The sequence below is a fragment of the Lemur catta genome, chromosome 3 (genome assembly GCF_020740605.2).
Source record: "Lemur catta isolate mLemCat1 chromosome 3, mLemCat1.pri, whole genome shotgun sequence".
Lineage (NCBI taxonomy): Eukaryota > Metazoa > Chordata > Mammalia > Primates > Lemuridae > Lemur > Lemur catta.
Genome location: NC_059130.1, coordinates 33,253,502 through 33,266,980, shown reverse-complemented (window position 1 = coordinate 33,266,980; position 13,479 = coordinate 33,253,502). Strand labels below are relative to the sequence as shown.

Sequence of the window (13,479 nt, the reverse complement as noted above, 5' to 3'; positions counted from 1 at the left end):
CCAGGCTAGTTTATTCACTCTTCTCTAACCATTCTGTGTGAATATCCCTTCTCCTTTGGTCTTCCACACCTGGCCATACATTTACTAGTCTAAGCCCTATCCTCCAACACCAAGTTTAATTCCTATTTCCTGTGTAAGGCCTCTCTGACCATCCTCATAATTGGTGAGCCTGCTTGCTTCATACTCTTGTAGCAAGTTCTGTCTATACTCACTATTTGGTGCTCGGAATATTATCATTTATTTATGTTTGTTTCTTTTCTACTGGACACTAAGTCAAAGGCAGATGAGAAATCAACAGTTCTTTGTGTTTCCAGGACTTATCACAGTTTGTTTTTGAGAAAATATCTCCCTGACTTCCAAACTGAGATGGCTTAAATGGCCAGGCAGGGGTAACCACTCCTCACTCCCTTCACCCATCATTCCACTGGCCGCACCAATTTGTCCATAGGCCATGCCAATGAGACGGTGGTTCACCAGATTATCAGTCTGTGCGTTCCGTGGAAGCCTCTTCATGATGTCGCTTTCAGCTGACTCATAAGCCAAGGAGATAGCAGGGAGCTGGAGGATGAAGGGTGGGAATGTCAGGGGTCACTGAGTTCAGAAGGAAACTCAGTGCTAATTCCAGCACTGCCCCTCTCCCTTGACACAGATTTTCCCTACTCCTTAATCCATCTCACAAGAATTCTGAGAGCCAGGTCTCAGCTTGTTCCTTACCATGTCAGTGCCCAGATCAATGCAGAGAATGGTTATGGTGCCCAGAGGCAAGGGTATACCGAGGACGATGAACATGAGGAAGGGTGTGATCTCAGGAATGTTGCTGGTCAGGGTGTATGCGATGGATTTCTTCAGGTTGTCAAAGATCAGGCGGCCTAGGGAGGATGGTCAACTTTGTGAGAAGCATCAAGAGAACACGCCTCCCTCAAACCAGCTCGTGGACCGAGAGGCCACTACAAAGAAGTGTCACAATCCAGGGACACTTCTAGGGACACATCTAGTTCTGGATGTCTTAGACCTTAGTGGTCCCAGTTTTGTCTCTAAACTGTGTGACTATTAATTAGAGCCATGATTTATTAGCATGCTCTGTCTGTGTACTCTTTGCTCTTGGATTCAACATGGCTAATGTTATCTGATCTCTGAAAATTAAGCAGAGTTGGGCCTGGTTAATCCTGAGATGTCTGAGAATGCCAGTATAAAAGCCTTTATAAAATTATGGCTGAAGTGGAAAGAGCCTGGACTTGAGACAGGCTTGGGTTCAAATCCTATCTTTGACCATAACTAGTTGTGACCTTGGGTACCCATCACCTTTCTTGAGCTTCACTCCTCCTGCCTTGCGTAATTGCTGACTCCTTCCCTGAAGACCTTTTCAAAGATCGTAATCCTTCCCTGCACTCCCTGTTTAATTTTTTTCCATTGCACTTATCTTCTTTTAAAATACTATGTCATTTACTCATTTTATTGTCTGTCTTTCCCCACTAGAAATTAAGTTACGTGAGGGCAAGGATTTGTGTCTTTTACTTTCTCACTGTTGTATCCCAGCATCTAGTCTAGTGCCTTGCACATAGTCAGTGCTCAAGAGAATTTATTGAATTGAATAGGTATAAAATACCAAGCAAAGTGTCAGGCTCATACTAGGTTTCAGTAAAATGGTAACCATTATTATTATGTGGTCATATGTTTCAGTAAGAAAGCTCCAGACAGAAAGCAGGGAGCCTGGGATGCAGAATTCTGAGGATCTCCTGTTCCCCAACGGGCACTTTCTTCAGAATTTTCTGGGAAAGAGGGTGCTGAATTGGACTCATGCAGTCAATTCATAGATCAGGCTGCAGTTGAACCTTATATGTCACCATCATTTAGGTAACAGATTACTAGGGGGCCCTCCTAAAGATTTTGGAGCATGGAGTAGTTCCAGGGATATGGCTACATCTTGGAACTTGCTGTAGAACTCCTTGTATCCCAGTGAGAGGGCAAAGAAGATACTATGCCACACCAGAGTCCCAGTCTCCCTGGCGAATCTGGACTTCCCTCTGATCTCATAAAAGGGGGTTGCAGTTAGTCATATTCTATGTACTAGCAGAATCTAGTTTGTAAAATTTTGTGTTACAGTGATTTTTTTCCCCAGTCTATACAAGATCATGTAGGTTGGATAATGGGCAAATGGGATGAGGGTAATCTACACCACCCTCCACCTGAGTCCAAGGGCCAAGTCCCACCCCTGGGCACCCTGCTTCCTCACCTTCTTCCACCCCTGTGACGATGGAGGCAAAGTTGTCATCCAGCAGGATCATGTCAGCTGCCTGCTTAGAGACATCAGAGCCAGTGATGCCCATGGCAATGCCAATGTCAGCCTTCTTCAGTGCAGGGGAGTCATTCACCCCATCCCCTGTCACAGCCACGATGGCTCCCTGGTGAGGTCCAGACAGAGGGAGTGAAAAAATTACTGTGTCAGCTTCAGGACCAGTCCCAAAGGTCAGTTTGATCTCAGCACCTGTGTTTCTTGATGTAATTGTGCTTGATCTAGGCCTCATGTTTCCTGCTCCCCCAAGATATTTGAACTCTCAGGGAGCCCCCAAACTGAAGGCCACCATGGAGGTCTAAGATGGATACTCTCTGGAGGTTAGGGTTAGCCTGCACATGTTCCTCCGCTTGGTTTAGAGCTAGGTTAAGCCACATGATTTCTGCCGGGTTCCCCAGAGATCCTTCGCCTTCCTTACCAGCCTCTGACACCCCTCTACAATGATGAGCTTCTGCTGAGGGGAGGTCCGAGCAAACACAATCTCACTGTGGTTTTTGAGGATCTGGTCAAGCTGCTCTGAGTTTAAATCCTTTAGTTCTGAGCCATGCACCACTATGGCTTTGACAGCCCTGAGGGGAAAGAATTTCAAAAGCTAGTTCTGATTACTGAGAATTCATCAGGGTTCCTGATGCCAATCTTTACTATAACCTCCTTGTTTCTTCTTTGAACCCAGTCTCCTCACTGTACTCAGCTGTACACTGTTCCCAAATTGACATACTCCTCCTCTCCCCACTTTTGTCAACCATTCTTCTCTTTTTTCTCCTTCTTTCTCTGTCTTGCTTCCTCTATAAACCCCCTGACATAGTCACTTGGTTATTTTCCTATTATGTTTTACTTGTCATGTACAAACCCCACATATCCTACCTACTCAAGGAGACTCCAAGAACTTTAGTAGGTGGGATCTGGGTGGCCAATAGGTGGGCAGTCTGAGGAGTGGGGGAAAAATGGCAGACAGATCTGGTTCTTTAGGGATCTCACCTGGCATCAACCTGGCTGACAGGAATCCTAAGCCTAGCAGCAACATCCTCTACTGTCTCACTGCCTTCTGAGATGATGCCCACACCCTTGGCAATGGCCTTGGCCGTAATGGGATGATCTCCTGTTACCATGATCACCTGGGTTGGGAAGGGGAGGAAAGAGGAGCAGAATCACCTTCAGAGAGAGCCTGGATCCTTCATCTTCCTCCTCTAAGAACTAACAGATCACTGCTTTCATTCAACAAGGGTTTTAGTAGTGTATTCACAAGAACTTGTATAGACCAAAACCCTTGCTCTTGTGGCTTCAACCCTTGGAAGTGGGTCAGGACCATTTGACTATAAAACCTAAGATGATTTGGGTTCTAGATTTTCCAGGATTAAGTCAGAGATTTGAGTGTATTACTATATTCAGAATTTCATTTAATTGCTCCAGAAATGATTCTGCTTCCTTAAGCACAAAGACAGAAACACCTACACATAGAACAAGTGGTAATAAAGGAACGTCTGGAATAATCCATCTGCCTAGCAAAATTTCATCTAGGCCCAGTGCATTCAAATCCTCACTCAACCTCTCTTCTTGCCACTACTTCATCCTGTCCCTCAGTTTCAACTCATTTTTGGATACCTGCTACCTGGTCCTGTCCCATTGGTCCCAAACGATTAGGTTCTTATGCTCTGTGCTTTCACTGCATTTTGGTTTTCCATATTTCTGCACTTACCACTTCTCTGTATGGTGACTACTTGTTTGTCTCTCCCTCACTGGACTGAGAGCTCTGCGAGAGTGGCTCCTCCTTGTTAAGTTTCTTGCCCTAGCACAATGCTGAGCGCACAATGAGCCATCAACAAATGATTATCAAGTGAAGGAATGAAGAAATGGTCACTACCTGGGAGCCACTGCCCAAGGTTCCCAAGTGCCCTCCCAGCATACATGGCCCAAGCTGACCCCCAGACAAACTGTCAACAATCACAGATATAATATAAAGACAGTTCCAACAGAGAGCATCTAGCTCTCCTTAAATACATCCAGTCCCCCTCTACTCTAAATCTGCCCTTTTCCAAGTCTGGTGATCTGGAGTATAAGGTATGAACAGGGAGGGTATCAATATCTAATCTGTGAAGATGTACATGAGTCCTAGAATTTGACCTGGGAAACATGGGATACTGAATATCTCAGAATTTGAGGAATTCTATTTCTGCCATCCCATCAAATCCAAGGCCCACCCTGACCAAAAAGGACTTTCCACCTCTGTGTTTGTTCTGCAGCTGAATTTCACTCCCGTGGCATTTTGTTTTGCTTTCCAGCTTTTATTCCTGGACGTGTATCTGTTAGGGCAGTTGCTCACACCAAGTCAGGCCTGTCAAGGATCTCCCAGCTCTCAGTATCTTTCTCACTGCTGCCTGCTGCAGACTCCCAGCCCTCATAGCCTCACCCTTCACAACCCGTCCCAGCAGCACGTTTACAGGACATCTTCCAGCAGTTTGCTACTCCGAGTGTTGGGTAGTGTGGTAGCGTGGTCTGCAGACCAGCAGCAACACAGCATCTCGGAGTTTATTAAAAAGCCAGAAGCTCATGGTAACCTAGACCTACTGAATCAGGATCTGCATTTTAAAAAATCTCTAAGGGATTCACATGCACATCGGTTTGAGAAGCACTCTGCTGGACACTGGTTCTCAAATGTGTCTGTTCATTGGGATCTCCAGGAAAGCTTTTAAAAATAAGTTGCCCCAGGTCCCATCCCAAGAGTTTCTAATTAAATTAATCTGGGGTGTGGCCTAGACATCAGATTTGTAAAGCTCCCCTGGTGATTCTAACATTCAATGCAAGTAGAATTCTAACTAGAGAGGAAACTTACTGTTAAGTATCTCATAAGACTAAAATTTATAAGCCCAAGGAAGCAGAAATCAATTCAATTAAACCAAGATTATTAAGCACCTACTCTGCACAAGGCTTTCTAGTAGCTTCTGCAACTTGAGACAGGTGGGGAGCCTCTGGGGTGGGCAGGTATTTACCTTAATCCCTGCACTACGACACTTGCTCACAGCATCGGCCACTGCAGCTCGGGGAGGGTCAATCATGGATATGAGGCCCACAAAACAAAGGTTATCCATGGGAAAATTGATTTCATCTGTATTAAATTGGAATCCTTTGGAGAAGCTGCTAGGCAGATTCAAGAAACAGAATCCTGGAGAGAAACAGAGGAAGGGATCAGTAGTCATTCAGCTCTCCAGGTCCCTATCCTGCTCACCCCAACATCCTAAATTTTTCATCCCACAAAAACAAGTACTTTGATGCCATTCTTCAAAGGCTTCTCCTACAGCGCCTCACCTAGCACACGCTCCCCCAGTCCCCCCAATTCTAAGTAGGCATTTTGGAAGGCTTCCTTCATCTCATCATCCAGGGGGTACTCCTTCCCATTCAGAAGGAAGGTAGAACAAAACTGCAAGATCCTCTCAGGAGCACCCTTCATCAGCAGCATGTGGGTCTGGGAGCTGCCCTCCCGCAGGTGGATGGACATCTAGGGAGAGAAAGGAGGCATCGGTGGAACAGGAGTAGAGAGCAAGGCTCAGGGCAAAAAACAAGGGCAAGGTTTTGAAGGTAAAAAGACAAGCAACCTGGTTCTCACTCCCATTTCTTTCTTCCCCCTGCCCCCAGTCAAATCTGACCCGAGGTTGAGCCCAGCCCCTCCTCCTTTCCAGGAAACCCCAGCCTGGTATTATTTGCACATGAATCTCCATTATCGTCTCAGCCAGACTGGAAGCGCTCTGAGGGCAGAGCCAGGCACGCTCACTTTCCGCCTGCTTCCTTGCTGACTGGGTGGCTAGGGAGCAGAAGTAGTGGGGCCCGCCAAGAAAGAAAGCAGAGTGGACAGGAAAGGAAGCTTAAAAAGTCTAGGGCCAGCAAGAATGTTCTGTGACCTCAGGTCAATCCGTTTAACCATGCTAAACCTTAGTTCTTTCCGTAAAATGTATAATGTTCTGTCTTGCCTCTTTCATTGGGTTTTTATGAGAAATAGAATAAAAAATACTTTGAAAACTGTGAAGCACAATCCAAAGATAGGTTAGTTATTCTAGTCCCCAGGCCACTCTCTCCTAAAAGCATGAGAAGTCCCCTGAAAGTGGCTCGCTAGTATGGTTCGGGGTGGGGGTCCTTGTAGGTGTGGTGGGGAGGGAAGGGACATATTCAGGAAATGAACCTGAGGAAACAACAGCAACAAGGGGAGAGAAAGAGATCAGTTTGGGTTTTGCATTTTCTCTTGATCTCTAATATATGAAAAGGAACTCTCTATGGGGTTCCTCTTGTGGTTGAAAGGAAATGCCAGTCCTCACCCCCCTGCCCGCTTTGGGAACAAAATCAGCGCATTGAAAGGAACTGTGGGAACACAGAAGAGGCCAGACTATGCTGCCCACCCACAGGGTAAACAGGGTGGGAAACCAGAGTGTAAAACGTGATTACGTTAAAATCTCTCTTTATGGTCACAATATGCTTAGGCAATTAAGAGGAAAAACCTTAACTCATTTAAGCAGAAAGCTGTAAAACGTCAAAAAAGCTCAATTTTCTGAGTGCTCAAAAAATATCTGTTGAATGAATGAAAGGCCTGGAAGGTGATAGCAAGTCCTACTTAAGCTAGTCACTTGGTCACAGAAAAATCACATCTTGGTAAAAAATTACAAACAAAAAAGATGGAGGGAAAAATCTGGAAATGTCAGAACAGAGTATCTTCTTTGTTTCATTTCTGTCTCAGAAAAGGAAAGAGACCAAGCTCTGCAGGCCACCAGCAGGCTAGAGATGTCCCTCACAAAGACTGGAGTCCACCTGTAGAGCAAGCTAACTCAGGCAGCTAACTCGGAGCCTCCCAGAACAAGTGCCTGCCCGAGCTGGGCAGCGGCCTGCCCTTTCACACTTGGTGAACCACAGAGGACAATTCTGCTGTTTGAGCTGGATATTCAATAGCTCAGAAGAGGCACTAACCAGTAATCACTGGAGGAAAGTTGCTATTTGTTGGACGTCCCAACAAATGTTGTGAATGTGTTTTGCTTTTATTTTGAATCACATGGAGGGAGAGGTACCTAATTCTTTCCATTCAAAGGCTTTGCTCCGGTCAAGGGCCCTGCCAAGCCACAGAATTCCTGTCTGGTTAGTGAGGCCACTAAACATCAGGAAAAAATGGAAATAAGTTTGCAGTTTGAGCCTAGGAGACCTATTTTATTACATTGACTAAAAACCAGTTGAGACAAAAAAGGATGGATCTATTTAACTCTTACTTGCTCAGTCTTCTTCCTCTTCTTTTTTTTTTTTTTATAACATTTCACATTACCCTAGGATTTGCTCAGTCTTCAGTATGAAAATATAGATATCATTTGGTTTTTAAAAATCTATATAGATTGTGTTATTATGTGTTTTTTAAGACAGAGAAGCAAAACTGAGCTGGGCATAGTGGCATGTGCCTGTAGTCCCAGCTACTTGGGAGGGCTGAGGTAGAAGGATCGCTTGAGGCCTGGAGTTTGAAACCAGCCTGGGCAATATGGTGAGACCCCATCTCTAAAAAACAAAACAAACAAAAAACTGACGGGAATGACTTGAGAGTCTCATTTCCTCTGTTACCCACACCTGAATGCCTGGCCTTTTCAGTAATGCATGGAGTTGGAGAATCCACTGCCCTGAGCAAATCATGATTACCCCATGGAACTCATACCGTACATCACAGAGCTGCAGTCCTTGTAATGCAGCTGTTCCCACTTTCTACCATAATCTTCTCTTCAAAGTCTGCCAGATTCTTACTTGGGAGAGAAATGCTGTCTTTCCTGTCCCTCTCATGGATTTTATTGTTAGTGCCACCACAGTCCCTCACTCAGCATTTTCCTTTCTCTTGTCTACTCCTTCCTGGATAATGGATCAAAATGTTACTGGGAAACAGAAAACTTCATGAACACACCTGATGGCAGCTGCTAGAACCGCAGGCATGGAGTGAAAGGAAATATTTGATGGCTAATGAAATAGTATTGTGCAAATGAAATCCAATTCTGCTGTGGCAAATCTCGTAGTAGACACAGAGGGACCTCCTAACAGCTGCACATGACTTTAACGTGACTTTCACCAACCAACCTCTGTGGTGTCTCACTGTGTTGCTCAGGCTAGTCTCGAACTCCTGATTTCAAGCAATCCTCCTGGCTCAGCCTCATAAAGTGCTAGGATTACAGGCATGAGCCACTGCGCCCAGCCTTGTCACTTTCTCTTGAGATGAATCTTCCTCTTAATTGGGATACTGGTTCTGTTGAACTATTCCTCTGCTCAGAGGTGAAGCTGAGGGCAAAGGCAAAGCTCCCCTTTCCCTCACTGATGAGCTTATACTCCACCACCATTCTCCTACCTTTGTCGGTTCTGTACCTGGTATTTGTTGGTAGAATTGAAGGGAATCTCTGCCACCTTTGGGTTTTTTTCTCTCATTTCCGACACAGGGCTGTACATCTGCTCAATGAATTTGAGGAGGGCTGACTCAGAAGCATCGCCTGTTGTTGCCCTCTGTCAGGATAAGGTTTGTATAATAAGCCCCAGAGCCATGCTACCCAGGCATGGGGCTTGCCTGTGGCAACAAGGATGGGGGTGGAATAGGGAAGGGAGGGGTGCCTGGGGGAAATCACTGAGCACCAGGAAAGAGAATTTTTGGGAGAGGGCAGGTTATACCCTGGACACTGAGGTACCCTCTTCCCCCTTAGGCCTGACACCTTAGGTATGGGCAGGGTCTCCTGATTAGCCTTAAAGTCAGCCCGGTTGCAGAGGCCAGCGATTCGGGCCAGGATAAACCAGGTATCTGAGCCCTTGGCAAATATTCTCCCTAGGGAGAAAAAATGGAAGAATTGTGAGCAGGGGATAAGAGAGTTTAAAGCAAGGGATTATTCACATCCTGTTTCATACCCAAGTACTTCACAGAGGCAACACTTCCTTTCCTCTATACCTCCCTTTTCTCTGCTCCACTTTCAGGCTCTCTTCTCTTTGTCTGGACTCACCATTCTCTCTCAGCTCACTCATCACATTCCCCAAATCCCTCCACTCCTGTTCCACCAATACCACTAGTCACCAGTCTGGTCTTCGCTGGTGTCAGCCTCATACACGGTCCTATCAAACCATAAGTGGGCGACTGTCATGCGGTTCTGGGTGAGGGTGCCCGTCTTGTCCGAGCAGATGGTGGACGTGGAGCCCAGTGTCTCCACCGCCTCCAGGTTCTTCACCAGGCAGTTCTTCCGAGCCATGCGCTTGGCTGTCAGGGTCAGGCACACCTAAAGCCAAGAAGAGGGAAGAGGATAAATGGGAGAGATGGACTGTTTGCATTTTGGAAATTTGGTCGTTTTTATTGCTATTTTAATTTTTTGTACTTATTTCCCTTTTGTTCCCACCTACTTTTTAGAAATTCCATCTGTGGCTGTTGTAAAGGAATTAGAAAAGTGGTTTTGGTTTGTGCTTTACAGCTTGAGTTTCAAAAAGAATATATTCCTTTACCAGGGTATCAGAGAGTGATCTGCCTTCTTCCCTGAAATTTTCCTCTCCCCCAGGATCCTCTTTATCTTTCCTATTCAGCAGCCTCTTTTCTATTCAAGTTCAGACCACACCTCTTTCTCAAGTCCAGTCCTTCCAGGGACCACAGACAGCTAATCTTTTATTGTGGTATAAGACGCTGTGTATGGGCGGGGCACAGTGGCTCTTGCCTGGAATCCTAGCACTCTGGGGGGCTGAGGTGGGAGGATCGCTTGAGCTGAGGAGTTCAAGACCAGCCTTAGCAGGAGCGAGCCCTTCTCTACTAAAAATAGAAAAATTAGCCAGACGTGGTGGTGAGCGCCTGTAGTCCCAGCTACTTGGGAGGCTGAGGCAGGAGGATTGCTTGAGCCCAGGAGTTTGAGGTAGCTGTGAGCTCGGCTGATGCCACTGCACTTTACTCAGGGCAATGGAGTGAGACTCTCTTGGAAGAAAAAATGCTATGTTAGGGGTGGGGATGTGTTGTACTAGTAGTTTAAAAAAAAGAATGGGGAACAGATAATGATGATGTTGTAAGGAATTTCACAGCACTGAAAAGGACTTGAGAAATCATTTAAGCCAAAAGATTTTTGTTGATCATAAATTCATTGTAAGCCAGGTATATAGCAAGGTTGTTTTAAAAGCTAATGAATTCTTAGGCTGTGATTATGTAAGTATGGAATTCTAATGGTAGGATTAGGGGTTATAATTTATTTACATAATTATCACTGGTCCTAATGTTTTCATGCTAGTCCAAACATTATTCTCAGCATAATTCTCATTTCTATGTTAAGAAGAATATTGATAAACTGGAGCATACCCCAAACAGGTGATCAGCAAGACAAGCAGTCTGAGGACCGTGCCACAGGAAGAATGGCTAAGGGAAAAGGGATTGTTTCACCTTCTACCCGGAGAGTTTGAGGGGACTTCACGGCTACCATCAAAAAGCTAAAGGGCTAGTCCATAGAAGAGAAAGAATTGACTTATTTTATGTCTCTTCAACTGGCAAAACTAGGACCAAACAGGGAATCATATTTCTGCTCAACACAATGAAATTGTTAGAGCAATCCAACAATGAAATGAACAGAGACAGAAAGGACTGGGCTTCCCACTCCTTATTATTCCCACTAGAAATAATAGTCATCTTCCGTGGATTTTTTCCAGCAGCAGCCCAAACCTTTTTGGCACCAGGGACTGGTTTAATGGAAGACAATTTTTCCAGGGACTGGGGAGTGGGGAAGGAGAGGCGGAGCTTAGGTGGTGATGCAAGTGATGGGGAGAGCTGTAAATACAGAAATACATATGAAGCTTCCGCTGGCCCTTGCCCAGCAGGTACTGGTCCGCCCTGAGGGTTGGGGACAGCAGTTTTAGAGGATATTCAGCATGGGTTGAAAGGTTGAATTTATGTGACCTTTGTCATCCTTTCCAGTAAGATTCTATAATTCTAAATTAATCTTCCTCTATAAGCTGATGAATAAATTGAGGCCTGGAGATGTTAAGTGATTTGGACAAGTTCACCAAACAGTGCAGCCAGAACTAGAACTCACTCCTGGTGACTTATAATCCAATGTTTTTTTCCATCAAAACTTCCTTCCTTTCTCATTGAAGACAAAGAGAAAGCACCAGAAAATATGGGCAGAGGAAGTCAATGTAATATTGGGAGCTAAATTATCCCTGACACCTGTATACATGCAGGAATATTCTGCATTTGAGAGGTTCAACAACAAAAGAGACACTAGTGATTTCATTTCCCTGGGGTGGTTTGTCCTAAGGCCATCTTCCACCCTGTCTACTCACAGTGACAGTGGCCAACAGCCCCTCAGGCACATTGGCCACAATGATCCCAATAAGAAAAATGACAGCCTCCAGCCAGCCGTAGCCCAAGATAAGTGAGAGCCCAAAAAAAGTGACACCGAGGAAGATGGCCACCGCAGTGATAAGATGGATGAAGTGTTCAATCTCAGCAGCAATGGGGGTCTTGCCAACTGTCAGGCCTGATGTCAGGGTGGCAATTCTGCCCATCACCGTGTTGTCTCCTGTTGCAATCACGATACCCCTGGCTGTTCCTGTGGATGAAAGGGGAAAGGACAATGTGATATTGTGATATAATAAGAAGTGTATATATTGGTCTCTGTCCTTAGTTCCTGACATAGAGCTCCTGAAATCCTTGAAGACAGGAGTCCTAGGAGAATCTCTTGTTCTAATGTTTGATCTTTGACCCAGGTTCCTAACAAAGATCTCCCAAGACCTTTATAATTCCCTAAGTGATAGGAATGTCTGACACGGAACTCCTAAATCCCTCCCTGCGCGATAGGAGGATCTTTGTCCTAATGAGGTGACTCTTGGTGGGTTCCTGGACAGCCACACTATGGGAGTTGGTTGCCAGGAGAGCAAAGCGTGGGATTAGAGAGCTAGGATGTTCAGCACCACCCCCTGACCTCTAGGGAAGGGAGAGGAGCTGAAAGTTGAGCTGATCACCAATGGCCAATAATGTAATCACCATGCCTATGTAATGAAGCCTGCATGATAAACCCAAAGGACTGGGTTTGCAGAGCTTCCAGGTGGATGACCATGTGGAGGTGCCCAAGGGTAGCCACCCGATCTGGAGAAGGCATGGAAGCTCCTCCACACCCCTTCACACATGCGTTGCCCTATGCCCTTCCATCTGGCTGTTCGTTGGTATCCTTTATAGTAACTGGGTAAATGTAAGTAAAGTGTTTTCCTGAGTTCTGTGAGCCATCCTAGCAAATTAACCAAACCCAAGGAAAGGGCTGTGGGAACCCTGATTTACAGATGGTCAGTCAGAAGTATAGGTCACAACCTCGGACTTACAACTGGTGTCTGAAGTTGGGGGCAGTCTTGCAGGACTGAGTCCTCAACCTGTGGGATCTGATGCTATCTCCAGGTAGATAGTGTCAGAACTGAATTATAGGACACCCAGTTGGTGTCTTCTGGGGAATTGGTTGTTGGTGGGAGAAATCCTCACGCATGTTGGACACAAGTGTTCTGTGGTCAGAGTAACTTTAGAGAGAGAGAGAAAAACAAAACTGTTTTTGTTTTTTTAATCAGATATAGTCACTCAAGACATGTCAAGTCTGAGTTGGAAAGCCTGTTCAGTTTAGGTCCTATAAAGAGAAAACTGTCAATGGTCAAAAACAAAGTGGAAACTCAAGGCCCTCTGGGAGGTCATTATGTTCTATTCTCCTTATATTTAGTTTATACAAATAAAGGTCTCCTAGTCTGAAAAATCTCTGAAGAGATTTCACAGTTCTCCAGAGACACCTAATTGTATTGCCTAATTGTCTTCACCGTCAAGAAGGCCTTCATTACACTTAATCCAGATATCTTCTATTGCTTGTATATTTCTTGCTTTGCCCTCAGCAGCTGAATAGTTTCTAGATCCCCAGGAATAGTGGTTACCCGTCTGGCAGACTCCTATGTGCCAACATCTGTTTATCCTCTCTCTGACCCAGTAGTTCTCAACTGGAGGCAATTCCCACCCTGCCCTCCAACTCCTAGGGACATTTGGCAACGTTTGGCGACATTTTTCGTCGTCACAACGGGGTTGGAAGAAAGTTGCTACTGGCATCTAGTAGGTGGAAGCCAGGGATGCTGCTAAACATCCTACAATGCACAGCACAGCCCTCCTCTCCCCCCACAGCAGAGCATTATCCAGCCCCAAATGTCGGGAGTTGAGAAAG

General features: G+C 45.5%; 1 protein-coding gene across 1 annotated transcript in view; it reads right to left on the bottom strand.

Annotated features, from left to right (window-relative positions):
* The window catches only part of LOC123635183 (sodium/potassium-transporting ATPase subunit alpha-4), a 30,359-nt gene that overhangs the window by 8,133 nt on the left and 8,747 nt on the right, over window positions 1-13,479 (bottom strand). Inside the window, exons 7-17 of the mRNA XM_045547076.1 lie at window positions 11,576-11,844; window positions 9,348-9,546; window positions 8,995-9,104; window positions 8,657-8,791; window positions 5,597-5,786; window positions 5,281-5,453; window positions 3,272-3,408; window positions 2,712-2,862; window positions 2,234-2,402; window positions 715-869; window positions 435-558 (exon numbers count right to left, since the gene is read on the bottom strand). Of these exons, the coding sequence (XP_045403032.1) occupies window positions 435-558; window positions 715-869; window positions 2,234-2,402; window positions 2,712-2,862; window positions 3,272-3,408; window positions 5,281-5,453; window positions 5,597-5,786; window positions 8,657-8,791; window positions 8,995-9,104; window positions 9,348-9,546; window positions 11,576-11,844 (1,812 nt within the window). The remainder of the gene's footprint in view (window positions 1-434; window positions 559-714; window positions 870-2,233; window positions 2,403-2,711; window positions 2,863-3,271; window positions 3,409-5,280; window positions 5,454-5,596; window positions 5,787-8,656; window positions 8,792-8,994; window positions 9,105-9,347; window positions 9,547-11,575; window positions 11,845-13,479) is intronic.